Source organism: Mixophyes fleayi, chromosome 1 (assembly GCF_038048845.1).
Source record: "Mixophyes fleayi isolate aMixFle1 chromosome 1, aMixFle1.hap1, whole genome shotgun sequence".
In the NCBI taxonomy this organism is placed as follows: Eukaryota; Metazoa; Chordata; class Amphibia; order Anura; family Limnodynastidae; genus Mixophyes; species Mixophyes fleayi.
Genome location: NC_134402.1, coordinates 13,033,976 through 13,048,174, shown reverse-complemented (window position 1 = coordinate 13,048,174; position 14,199 = coordinate 13,033,976). Strand labels below are relative to the sequence as shown.

The 14,199-nt window shown below is 39.2% G+C and overlaps 1 protein-coding gene across 3 annotated transcripts in view; it reads left to right on the top strand.

The window, feature by feature from the left end:
- The window catches only part of SIGLEC1 (sialic acid binding Ig like lectin 1), a 59,326-nt gene that overhangs the window by 21,679 nt on the left and 23,448 nt on the right, over positions 1 to 14,199 (top strand). For all 3 annotated transcript variants that reach the window (XM_075189517.1, XM_075189516.1, XM_075189522.1), the window contains 6 exons: positions 3,434 to 3,691; positions 5,497 to 5,793; positions 8,389 to 8,646; positions 9,648 to 9,947; positions 12,227 to 12,481; positions 13,815 to 14,114. In XM_075189517.1, coding sequence (XP_075045618.1) covers positions 3,434 to 3,691; positions 5,497 to 5,793; positions 8,389 to 8,646; positions 9,648 to 9,947; positions 12,227 to 12,481; positions 13,815 to 14,114 — 1,668 coding nt within the window. The remainder of the gene's footprint in view (positions 1 to 3,433; positions 3,692 to 5,496; positions 5,794 to 8,388; positions 8,647 to 9,647; positions 9,948 to 12,226; positions 12,482 to 13,814; positions 14,115 to 14,199) is intronic.

Sequence of the window (14,199 nt, the reverse complement as noted above, 5' to 3'; positions counted from 1 at the left end):
TATGGAATTCATTGCCAGGGAAGGTTGTGATGGCAGATTCAATAGATATGTTTAAGAAAGGGTTAGACAAATTTTTAGCGGAAAGGTGTATCCAGGGATACGACTGTTAATTTAAAATAAAGGATAGTAGTGGATATAGGGTAAAAATTGGATTGCAATATTGAGTCTGGGGGATTTTCAAAATTGAAACAGATGGGCGGTTGCCTACTCTGGATTAATTTCAAATATAAGTGCAGGATCGCAGGAGATCCAAAATAGGTTGAACTTGATGGACTGGTGTCTTTTTTCAACCTCATCAACTATGTTACTATGTTACCCAGCCATGCAGTCTGCAAAGATTTGTGATACAAAATGGGTTGTTCTGAAGAGCTCAGTGACGTCAAGCGTGGTACTGTGATAGATGCCACAGTTCGTGAGATTTCATCACTACTGGATATTCCATGGTCCACTATAAGTGATATTATTAGAAAGTGGAAGCGTTTTGGAGCAACAGCAACTCATCCACGGAGCTGAAGCCCACGTAAAATCAAAAAGTGGAGTCAACAACTGCAAAGGCGCATGATGCGTAAAAGTCGCCAACGCTCTGCTGATTCCATAGCTGAAGAGTTCATAACTTCCTCTGGCATTAATCTAAGCACAGAAAACTGTGCGGGGGGGAGCTTAATGGAATGGGTTTCCATGGCCGACCGGCTACATGCAGGCATCACCAAGACCAATGCCAAGAGTCAGATGGGGGTGGTGTAAAGCACACAGACACTGGACTGTGGAAATGTGTTCTGTGGAGTGATGAATCACACTTCTTTGTTTAGCAGTCAGATGGGCGAATCTGGGTTTGGTGGATGCTGGGAGAACGTTACCTGCCTGACTGCATTATGCTAACAGTGAAGTTTGGTGCAGGAGGGATAATGGTATGGGGCTGTTTTTCATGGTTTGGGCTAGGCCCCTTATCTCCAGTGAAGGGCAATCTTAATGCTTCAGCATGCTAAGTCATTTTGGACAATGCTATGCTTCTAACCTTGTGGAAACAGTTTGGGGAAGGCCCTTTTCTATTCCAACATGACTGTGGCCCAGTGCACAAGGCAAGGACTACAACGACATGATTTGAGGAGTTTGATGTGGAAGAACTTGACTGGCCGGCACAGAGCCCTGACCTCAACCCCATCGAACACCTTTGGGATGAACTGGAATAGAGATTACGAGCCAGGCCTTCTCGTCCACCATCAGTGCCTGACCTCATAAATGCTCTACAGAATGAATTAGCACAAAATTCCCACAGAAACACTCCAACATCTTGTGGAAATCCTTCCAAGAAGAGTGGAAGCTGTTATCACTGCTAAAGGGGGACCAACTCCATATTAAAGTATATGTATTTAAATACAGTCTGAATACTTTTGTCCATATAGTGTATGTTATATACAGGTGATTATTCTTCTTTTATTTTTACATTTCTCCCTGCTAGATTATTACTTGAATGCGCTATCACCACCTACTCTTATGCATTTATGTTATTTGAACCAGGTGCTGTCTGTGAGTTTGTGAGGATTCCCTCATTCCCTACGGGCTTTATAAAACTGCCAGTGACATTGCATGTGGCATTTGCTGTGTAACCAGGGGGGGGGGGGTAGGGGTCAACGGAGGACACTGCCAACCGCAAGAGGAAGTAGGTGTGACATTGTAACCAGTAGTGTCCGTCCCCATAGCCAACTGCAGGCTCCTACTGCTGTTACTATAGTAAATATATGTTTACACAACAATTAATGTTTGACTTTCACTGTCTCACCTCTGCCTGTTAATGTGGGTTTAGAACCTTCGCTGGTGTCTTATTTGCACCATACTCCAATCTCAATTCTTTTTATTAAAATTATCTCTAGAAGTTTATAGAATCGTCATCATTTAAATTCACTTTAATACAATTTCTTAAAACTACATGTCCTTTTCATGATCTGTTAATGCTAAATATCCATCCACGTCGGACATAATTTCACTATTTCCTGACTGTTTAAAGCTTATAGTATTCATATTTCTGTTTGTTTTTTATAGCTGAACGTCAGATTTAAAGGTACACAGCAATGTGGTTAATGTACTAATGTACAATCCATAGTACAATATTAATATCTAATGTAGAGAAAGCAGCAGGACATCAGTGTCCACCTTAATACTGACCATTCATGATAATAACTTGTTATATATAAGATTTAATGCATCGAAGGGCTCATGTTATGATGAATGCACATTGCATTTATGGCGTATAATAATATGCTTTTTTTTTAGTTCTGAGCATGCGCACAAACCACTAGCTTCAGAACTAGAGCTATATGCGTTTGTGCAGAAGCAAAAAAGTGTACTATACGCTAAACACGCAATGTGCGTTCAGCTTAACATGAGCCTCTGAGTGTCTAGTGGAGTATCTAAGTCTGAAATACAATTCTTATATTCTCTATTGCACAGGAGATTCCTGTATCTCATTCGATTCAATTGGATATTTTGGAAATAAGCAACAACTCATAGAAAGATAGAATTTGACGGCAGTTAAGAACAACTTGGACCATCTAGTCTACCCATATTTTAACCTATGGTACCTTAAACCCTATTTGATCTTTAGTTCTTTGTAAGGATATCCTTATGTCTATCCCAAGCATGTTTAAATTGCTCTACTGTATTAGCCTCTACCACCACTGATGGGAGGCTATTCCACTTATCCAATACCCTTTCTGTGAAGTCATTATTGCTCACATTCCCTCTGACCCTACTTCTCCCCAGTGTCAGTACATGTCCTCGTGTTCTAATACTTCTCTTCCTCTGTAGAATGTTTCCCTCCTTAACCTTGTTATAACCCTTGTTATATGTGAAAGTTTCTATCATGTCCCCCGTTCCCTTCTCTGCTCCAAACTATACATATTAAGATCTTAGCCTTTCCGGGTAAGTTTTGTGCTGTAGACCATGCACCATTGTAGTTACCCTTCTTTGTAGGTCTCTAATGTATTTATATCCTTCTGGAGATACGGCCTCCAGAACTGAGCACAGTATTCTAGATGAGGCCGTACCAATGACCAATACAGTGGTATTATTACTTCTTTCTTTCTACTTATTCCTCTCCCTCTGAATCTAAGCATCCGACTTCCTTCCTCGTTGCTTTGTTACATCGCTCACCTGAAATAGTGACTCTTAGATCCCTTAGTTGTTTCCATTATAGTGTGCAAATGTGTGATCATTATTCCACTCAGAAGTGTAGGTATTCAGGAGAAAGGAGCATCTTAGTTGCACATAAACCTGCGATCCCCAGCTATATTCATTTGTAAAGAAAAAAACGTTTCCACATTTGAGTCTTTATTGTAACAGATGCTTTTATTAAAAAACAGGTTGGTTATCACTTATAGTGAAGTTTAAGGGAACTTTATTTCCGTCTAAAGTTTCCTTTGTCTTTCTATCACAGCGGCCAGAGTGGAGATATCTCCGTCTACTGAGATAGAAGTGGGAAAAGAGGTGACGCTGACTTGTTTGGCAACACAGAGCTCCCAGAAAGGGACGACTTACACTTGGTTTAAGAATGGAAAGTGGTTAAAGGAGGAGCTGGAAGGAGCGGAGCTCGTCTACCACAGATTGTCTAAACAGAATGCTGGTTCCTATTACTGCAAAGCCCAAAATAGCCAGGGAAGCAGCATCTCCCCATCAGTGACTCTACATGTGTTATGTAAGTTTCAGTTCCCTTATTCAATGACACGAGATCGGAAATTCACATTAAGAAATGACTTCATAGAAAAAAACACGAACCAGTTGTATAAATTGTAATAGTCAGCACATTGCTTTTCACTGGAGCAAAATACAATTCAATACCTACTATGCTATAACTATGCACCAATATAAGTCGGGGGCCACTAGTGCAAATAAATAAATACACCTTATACATTCCTGGTGTTACTGAGTTGGGGGAGATTTATTATCTATCACTATTTTGCCACGATCAATTTCATTCCTTATCGCAATAATGAGGAATGAAAGATCCTGAGCATTTATTAGAAGTGTTCTGCGGGACAGCAGTCATGATACACAGCTGTCCTGGTGAACACACATTTTAGCTATGTCCTATGTCTTTCTATGGTCACTAACGCAATGTGGGCACGTTGCGATATTGACCGGAGGGAGCAGGTAGGATACGGTGAGGGATGCCAAGATCCCTCTCCTACAATGCTCTCCCCATAGGCTTTAATGGCTAACAGTTCCAAAAAATCTTTGATTATTAAATGGTGCAAAATAGCAGTCCCCATACACAATACTTAAATATGAGACTATCCCCCAAAAACTACTCTATGGTAATGGATATATGTTTAGGTTGTTTAAATTGTCCATCCTAGTAACTTGGGTACATAGAATACTTCACAGTAAAAAAAAAAAATTACTTTTGATAAATAGTATGTAAGCTAACTATACATAATACTAATTGGGGTGAGAGGACAGAGAGGATAGTTATTTGTTTATCTCTGAATCCACTTACTATTACTTTGATTATTAATTTTAGAGTTATTTTCGTTAATTATTTTAATTTAATTTGTAATTAGTGCTTTTATTTGAGGCCACGTTTTTTGTTTGCTTGTCACTTAGGGTTAAGATTTCCAAAAAAGCCAAAAGCCAAACGTTAATTGTTAGCAAAATATTCAATGAGATAAACAATGCAGTATACTGCAGGCTCTTATGCAGCAAAGATTTCCTCATATAAATGGCACAGTATCATTTATATATGTAAAGCAAAGCAACTCTATCAGAATAGCAGCAGGAGCAAGATGTTCATTTGTGTTCTGAAGGATACAGCTAATAAATTACTAAGTTATAGAAGGAATAAAATAGCAAGTTCTATTGTGTGTTAAAACGTAATTATAAATTGTGTGGTCCTATTAGTCACATACTAAGGTGCTGATCGGTACAAAAGGTAATTACAGGTGTGCATAATAGAGTTGCATTATAAGTGATCAACACAACTTATTAATTATAAAAGTATTACTATTCTTGATTTATAAGTGCTTCACAGCGCCGTGAGTTGGGATACATTAAACAGGGACTTAAAATGTGCTTTAATTAAATATAGACATGGATACATATAGTAGTGAGGGTCCTGCTCATGAAATAGCTTACAATTATATACAACAAAATGAAAGTAATAACAGTTATAATAATACAAAATAACATACTAATATAAAAATGTTCTAACGTTATAAAATATCAGATGTTCCTGACGTCACGGCATTGAATACGAATTATAATATAGGTATGAAAATACATTTTATTAGCTACTGATAAAACCAATTATCACCTGCACTGTCTTGAATATTATCTCTATTAATAGTTACTGAGAGAACTGATAGCAAATTGTGTATAGAGTTGTAATGGGGACAAGTGTGATAAACCAGATGTAAAAATGGGAATAGTGTTTGGAGGAGAATATGATATGTCATCAATGTAATGTATCTTCATGCGCTAAATAAATCCAATTTGTTCCTGCAGTTCCACCCAGTGACCTCTCGCTATCTTTACTTGTGTCGAGCCAAGGGACGTTTATCGCGGTGATTTTATGCACAGTTGACAGCGAACCTCCCTCCCAGCTGGTCCTATACAGGAGAGAGACAATGGTGGCCTCGAGTACGATAGCGCTTCCCAACAAAAGATATACCGTTTCCCCTTCTATTAACTCCTTACAACTGGAGATCCAGGGTGTTGTAATAGAGGACGAGGGGACATACACCTGCTTCGCTGACAACACATATGGAAATACCACCGGCTCATTAGAATTCACTGCAGCAGGTAAGAAGAGTCCCTCAATAAATTATCAGTCTAAGCTGCGGCACAACTTATCATCATCATCATCATCATCACCGTCATTTATTTATATAGCGCCAACATATTCCATATCGCTTTACAATTGGTGACAAACATAGTATACGAATAAACAAACTGGGTAAAATGGACAAAGAGGTGAGAAGGCCCTGCTCACAAGCTTACAATCTATGGGACAATGGGAGTTTGACACATGAGGTTAAGTCTGCATTTCGGCCCAGCCAGGCTGCAAAGGTAAAAGTGACTCATAAGTTAAATGATACTGTCACACAACGATGTTGGTCAGGGGGTAGTTGTCTTGTGTGAAATTGTGTAACGGATGGTAATAGGGTAATGTTGTGAGGTTAAGAGGATGGTTGAGGAATATTATAAGCTTGTCTGAAGAGGTGGGTTTTCAGAGAACGCTTGAAAGTTTGTAGACCAGAGGAGTCTTATTGTGCGAGAAAAAGAATTCTATAGACTGGATGCCGCCCGAAAAAAGTCCTGTAACCGGGAATGGGAGGATGTAATGAGGGTGGATGAGAGACGCAGATCTAGTGCAGAACGGAGTTGGAGAGTTGGTAGATATTTTGAGACAAGAGAGGAGATGTATGTTGGTGCAGCTTTGTTGATGGCCCTGTAGGTTCCTAAAAGTATTTTATATTGGATTATGTAGAAAACAGGCAACCAGTGTAGAGACTGACAGAGTGATTCAGCAGAGGAATAACGATTTGCAAGGAAAATCAATCTTGCCGCAGGGTGCAAAAAAGATTGTAGCGGTTTGAGTCTGTTTTGGGGAAGACCAGTAAGGAGGGAATTGCAATAGTCAATGCGGGAGATGATAAGTGCAAGAAATAAGGAAGTTGTTGCTCATCTGGCTGAGGTCTAACTCTAGCTAACCAATTACTGAATCTGTAGCAAATTCTATAACTCTTTCACAAACGTTTTCATATTTGGTAGTCTATGGATTTGTGAAGTTATTTTCAGGATTTTTCACAACTATAGGCTGTTAATGCGTTTTTCAGCCGTTTATACCTGAAGAGCGCATTAAAATAGGAAGAAAGGATTCCTGTGGGCTCGTTCCCACCACTGCATTCTAAATTGTTAACAGTTTGTTAAACGTTTTAGAACTCAGAACAACCTATTTCTCATGCGTTAATCAGCGCAGCCAGCACAGTAGATTGCATTAGTAAAGCGCATTGAATGAAAACTGCACATTCATTTTCATGAGTTTATTACACCCATTTTCCCAGCATAAATACATGTACCCCATAGTTTTAATCCAAACCATTTTATCAAGATTTTTTAAAAAAAATATTTTATGTATTTAATTATAAGACTCAAAATGTTATTTACAAACAGTGGCTTAATGTGCAATAAATCCTAGCAACCAATTATAAATAAGCTTTGATCTGCCTGGTACAAGTTAGACCAGTGATAGACAACCCCATACACTTCAGGGGCCACATGTAATCTTCAATCTCAGTAATAAGTTAAAACAATACATTAATCAAAAAGAGAGACACCAATTTGTAATAATATATTGTCAGACATGTCAATGTAAGTTAATGTAACAAGTGTTACAAGCTATAACAAACAAGGCTTTCACTAAAGGAGAAAGGAAGTGAATGGTCAGAGGGCTTCATGCAGACCTGGACATTGAAAGCAAGTGTTTGATTGGTTGGTGTGATTTTAGTGAGTACATCCAGATTTGAGTCATGACAAGTAAATAACAATTACTTTGGCAGGGGCAAACGCAGGATTTGTAGAGGGGGGCTTCCACACAACGCCGCCAATGGGCGTGACCAGCATGCATGGGGCCATAGCTATAATTTTAGACAGTGCTTGGCTGCTCTCCAACTCTTCCTATGCCCATAATATACATGGGCAATGCTGCGTGCACTACTGTTAGGTGCACGCAGCTCTCCCTTTTCAAGCAGAGCTGTGTGAAGCGGGAGCAGGGTCCAGCCACCTTAATTATACAGTGCCCCAGGCTTGGAGGGGGGTTTCCAGGTACTAGGAACCCCCCCCCCCTTCAGTTTGCCTATGTTTGGTGTTATGTTTTATTGATTTGGAATAACTCAAGTCCGCTATGTTTATACAGAGGAACCTCCGTTTCCCTTACTGACAGAGTAGAACTTGCTCCATGCAGTCATTCAGCTGGGCTCAAACTATCTACAGTACACTATGTAGACAACACTATAAGTTAATGAGTGATAATACTAACCACCTAGTGTTTGCGGCATAGTGAAACGTTATCGGCTTTCAAGGCTGAAGGAGAGAAGCAATTCTGAAAACAGCTGCAGCTCCAACTATATTATAGTTGAATTGAGACTTTTAGTGCAACATTTTATCCATACAAAATAGCTATTAATTAACTGCATCTAAATGTTGTTTTTAAGCATAAATTTAAAAGATGAATTTTGATGACCTTTCATTTCAGTTACAATGGTTGTTAGTGCTGTGTATACACTATTTTCACGAGTGTGTGGATAGTTCAGGAGAGTAAGATCCCCAATAAGAAAACATAAACAAAAAGTTTAATAAAGTTTATAATGTATTTCTCTTCTCATCATGAAATAGCGGCAAAAATTATTGTGTCTCCACCTGCTGATGTACGGGAAGGAGAGGACGTTACCCTGACCTGCTCCTTGAATAGTGTGTCAAATACCAGAAACTACACGTACAGCTGGTATAAAAACAGTGCCCAGTACAGAGAGGGCACTGAGAGTCTATTAGAGCTTCTACAGGTTACCAGCTTAGATTCTGGATCTTATTACTGCAAAGCCTGGAACAACGAGAGCAGTACGAGCTCCGCCGCAGTCAGTCTGAACGTTGCATGTGAGTATGAACTAATGTATCCTTAACTACTAATAAATATATAGATCAATGATAATGATGCATAACTGCAAGCTGCTAGTAACAAAGGATCGGTAAAAAAAAAAATCTTTCTCATCCTGTTGGCCACTGCCTTCATCCCGTTATCACCCAACTTTACTTACTGATTACTGATTACTTTGGGGCACATTTATCAATGTTCGCATAAAGTGAAAAATAGTTTCAATCCTTATTGCATTGATAAGGATTGAACTATTTCTCAAATTTATGAAGCACCCAACACAGAAACAGCAGTTCCGATAAACTGCTGTTTCTGTGATAAAAAAAAACATACTTACCCCGTCTCTTCGTAATGCTCTGTCTCCGGATCTCCTCCTTGTCCTCTTCATTTTCCTTCATACTGCAATTGCACATGTGCAGTTCGAAGAACTGGACATGCGCACAAACATCTCCGCTCTATAGTTACATCACTGGTGCTGGTTAATCATTTAGGGTTGGAGAGGACACTGTTTATTTTATTTTATTGTTAGAGAGAAATTGATTTTAGAATGTCTTCATGAGTGCGCCCCCAAGCGGCCAGTAGTGGTACTACATGCAAAACAGCTATGCTGATTTAGCTATTGACATTATAGTATCACAATGCAAAATTGGAACCCAGAAATACTGTGATGCAATAAAAAGTGATTTGTTGGGTGTCAGTTTAATGCTTTCTATATCTTAGTTACTACATATTTATTTGTATCTATGCATTTACAATTCATCAGTTATATTATTTCAGATTATTTACACAGAACGTCATACAAGGCTTTACACAACATAAATCACGTGAATGTATTTAATTACTTGGGTTATTAGTGGTACATTAGGGAAAAGTAAAAAACACACAAGCAAGTGTTTGCAATAATTACCAAAGACCAAACGCACACGAATACTCTTGTACAATGAGCTTACAATCTATCTATAGAACGGTTTCATTTGACTATATCTCTGCTTGCTCTGCACAGATGCACCAAGACGCACACAGCTCACGTCATTCCGGGACATGGGAGAAGGGAGATCCGCTTTTATCCGCTGTTCTGTAGAAAGTTACCCATTGGCTGAGATGTCGCTCTATAGAGAAGGTCAGCTGGTGGCTTCCAGTAGAAGCACTGAGGTTCTGAATGAGCGCTACAAGGTTTCCTCATCCCTCAATGAGCTGACACTGAACATTAAAAACATAAAACTAGAAGATGAAGGAAAGTATAACTGTACTTCCAGAAACAGCATCGGATCAACCTCTGAGTCTCTAGACCTCTCTGTGCAGAGTAAGTTTACTTTTTGGTATATTACAGTTATGCACCCTGTATCCTCCATAGCTTACACAAGGTACTGGTATCTATAAGAGGTGTTTCTCAGATCCAGGTTATATGTTATATCTTCACTGACAGTTTTATTGTATATTCCATCATGGAACACCCAACTGATCATCATCAACATTTATTTATATAGCGCCACTGATTCCGCAGCGCTGTACAGAGAACTCACTCACATCAGTCCCTGCCCCATTGGGGCTTACAGTCTAAATTCCCTAACATACACACACACAGACACACACACACATACACACACACAGACAGACAGATACACAGACTAGGGTCAATTTAATAGCAGCCAATTAATCTACCAGTATGTTTTTGGAGTGTGGGAAGAAACCGGACAACCCGGAGGAAACCCACGAAAACACGGGGAGAACATACAAACTCAACACAGATAAGGCCATGGTTGGGAATTGAACTCATGACCCCAGCGCTGTGATGCAGAAGTGCTAACCACTGAGCCACCGTGCTGCCCCAACTGTTGTCAACTGACACAACTGGGTTCTGTAACAGAGAGATAACTTGCTGTACACATATATGCTGTATACACTGCTCCTGCTACTGGGATGTCACTGCTAGACTCTGGCTCCAGTGCTGTGATTGGGAACCATTAGATCCTCTTCCTGGTCACACAATAGTTAACAGACAGAGCTCAGACTGAGCACTTTGTTCCCAAATACAGAAACCCCCTTTTATGTTACCCGATAATCCTGGTAACGTTGCGATAACTTCCTCCAAGAGGGATTGACTGTATTATAATTGGAGACCCACACTCTACAGTATTTGTCTCCTGTCTCTCTAACAAAGGCACAGGGGAAATATGGATTAAGTCTCCTTCACACCTCTGTAGCCAATGTAGTGTAAAAAAGTAAGAAAACATTCTGAAAAAAGAGATGATAATGGAAATAAAATAATCAAATGTGAAATAATAAAGATGAAAAACTCCATAAATATCGCTATCATCCTCATCATGTATTTATATAGCGCCACCAATTCCATATCGCTGTACAGAGAATATTTGTCATTGACATCAGTCCCTGCCCCATTGGAGGTTACAGTCTAAATTCCCTAACACACACACACAGATGGGGGTTAATTTTGTCAGCAGCCAATTAACCTACCAGTATCTTTTTGGAGTGTGGGAGGAAACCAGAGCACCTGGAGGAAACCCACGCAAACACGGGGAGAACATACAAACCCCAAAGCAAATTTCACAAAAATAAGTTTTAATTGGGTGTCTATTGAGGATTTTACAATAAACATATTTGTTTAAATTTCAAACTGGTTAAACATTTTCAATGATATCTCTATTCTTTTTTTTTTAAAAGAAGCCTTTGCAAATACAACCAGTTCACTATCCAGTTTGTACAATTGGTTAAAAAAAATGAGCTAACCTTTTGAAATTGAATTGTGGATTCAGTTCAACCATGTGTGAACACACTCAAATGTGTTTGGTTTTAAAACTATGCATTTTAACTTTTAAACCTTGCTGAACCTTGTACGCAAAAGCGAACTTTAAAAAAAACGTAGGGTTTTTTAAATAATCTAGTGTTTAAAAATAAACATATATTAAAATCCAGTGTTTACCCTGAAACGCAAAATGTTAACAGTGAAGCTAATATGCGAATGTCAAATCTCAAGCACAAACCTTGAAAGCAAATGGCGAATGTGAGCCTCAAATTTCAAACCTCACATTTGAATTGGCGATTAATGAAGATTGCGCCACAAATGTTTGTGGTCATCGAATCAGTGAAATTCGAACAAATTTCGAAATTATTCAAAATGTTTCACTATCTTTAAGCACAGCCATAGACAATCTTCTCTGACTGTAAATATATTTTTATATCACATTTTTAATTAAGTGACGTGGGCTATTAAACCTCCTTGATATATTCTGACCTTTGTTGCACTCCTGATTTGCACCTTTTGTAGATCCGTGGGCTGATTTCTGCTTCTGTAATCCACTTAGGATCCAGTAGAGGCTCATTAAGGCTCATTTATTAACACTGAATATAGATGCAAAATATGCACCAAACCATAGCAACCAATAAGACACTTGGTTACATTGTGTAATTTGCCCTCCACATATAAAAGCAAATTTCTGATTGGTTTCTGTGGCTCAGTCCACCTATATGCACCTTGTACACACAACACATTGGTACCATGCAGTCAGTCTACCAATTGTATGATGGATGATTTAAACAATGAATCTTTCTTTTGCATTTTAGCTGCTAGAGTTCTGGTTACACCGTCCACGGACGTTGTGGAAGGCGCTCAGGTGAAACTGACGTGTGACACGATGATGTCACAGCGAGTGGGGACAGAGTATTTATGGTACAAGGACAGCAGGAGGCGGGAGAAGACCAGCGACAATTATCTGGTGATTGATAGTATAAAGGACCAGGACACTGGATATTATCATTGTGCTGCTCAGGACTCTGAAGACAGTAGCGTCTCCCCATCGGTGTCACTGCACGTGTCCTGTAAGTGGGGTTTAGTTTAAATATTCTGTGATAAGTTTTCCACACCAAACATCAGTCTGTGAATAACGGAACCTTTCATGAAAGCCCGGCTTGTATTCAAATGAAATATCTAACTCATGGAAAGGTGTATTATTTTTTTTCTTTGCAAACACGTTCATCCATGAAATCATCCAAAAGATTATGTCTCTAAATGAACTTTAACTCCGCTCCACACAGAACACCTCTGGGATTTCCTTATCTCTGATTGTCTGTGATAAAGTTGTCTGCACATGGGGCATTTATGTCAGGCAATTTGCTGATTTTCAGCCACTTTGCCCCAGGCATTTATCCATGTGTTGGCCCAAAATGACCTACCGTCCATATTGTACATTCATTTGTATCAGGTGCGCTGGAAACTCCAGCCTACAGAGTGTCATCTGATTTGAGCCAACCACAATAATCGTGATGGAGGTAGGCAGTTCCACCACTGAAATGTGGCACAAACCTCAATGCTTTAGGCCTCATTTAGAGTTTAATTGATTTTGCCCTTCAATTGTACATGTACAGATTCTACTGCAAAAAAGCAAACATATGTGTTAGTGCTGAATAACACACATATCTTCAGGAGCATCAAACACCAAACAGATGTATCATTTTTTTTGTCATTGAAGATGGAAGACAAAGGTTCATATTTTGCTTGGATTGTGTCCATGGGCCTGATTCATTAAGGAACTTAAATTAAGAAGTTTCTTATTTAAGTCTCCTGGACAAAACCATGTTACAATGCAAGGGGTGAAAATTAGTGTTCTGTTTTGCACATAAGTTGAATGCTGACTGTTTTTTCTTTTATATCTGCCCTTTCTGACTTGCCCAGGAGGAAGCAAATGGTGATCTGGTCATTCCCTTGTCACTGCTCTCTTCATCCTGCGTCTATGTAAGGAGTATGCCAATGACAGACAGTGATGGAATTGCAGGGAGTAGGGGTTCTTATTATAGGACTGGGGTAACACATTTATAACTTAAATTTTATTTTCTTTGCCAGTTTTCAGATTCTGGTAATTTAGAACTTGTTAACTCATATAGGGGTAATGTATTTTGAAAGAAACATTTGCAACATTTGAAGGTATAAAACAGGTGCACAAATAATTGTTGTGGGCGAGGCATTGCCAGGAAGGGTTTAAAGAAGGACATATATATAAATAAATCACACATTATTTCTATAATGTCTGCATCAGGGTCAAGATGTTCCTTTATTTTGGGCTGTAAAAAAATGTTTTTGATGATTGTATAACAGTTATTCAACCTGTCCAAACTAAGTAACAATTATTAATAAGAACACATTTATGCTCTGCAGATGCTCCTAGAAGACCAGTAATGTCATCATTTTGGGAAGCACAAGGTGGGCAGATTGGCATCATTCAATGCTCCGTAGACAGCGATCCACCCTCCAGGCTGGCCTTGTACCACAGAGACCTGTTGGTTGGTTCTTCTGACTCTTCTGATTCCACCAGTCACAGAATGAAAATATCCTCTTCACAGAATCAGCTAAAGATGGAGATCAGTGATGTCATGTTGGAGGACGAGGGCACATATCTTTGTGCTGCAAAAAATTCTATCGGAGAGTCAAGATCAACAATCACCTTCACTACACAAAGTAAGTGGGATCTACTGCATCTTTTTGTTCACCTAATCTGGTAACTTTTTTGACTTAACCTACTCCCGAAAACCAAGGCCGGACT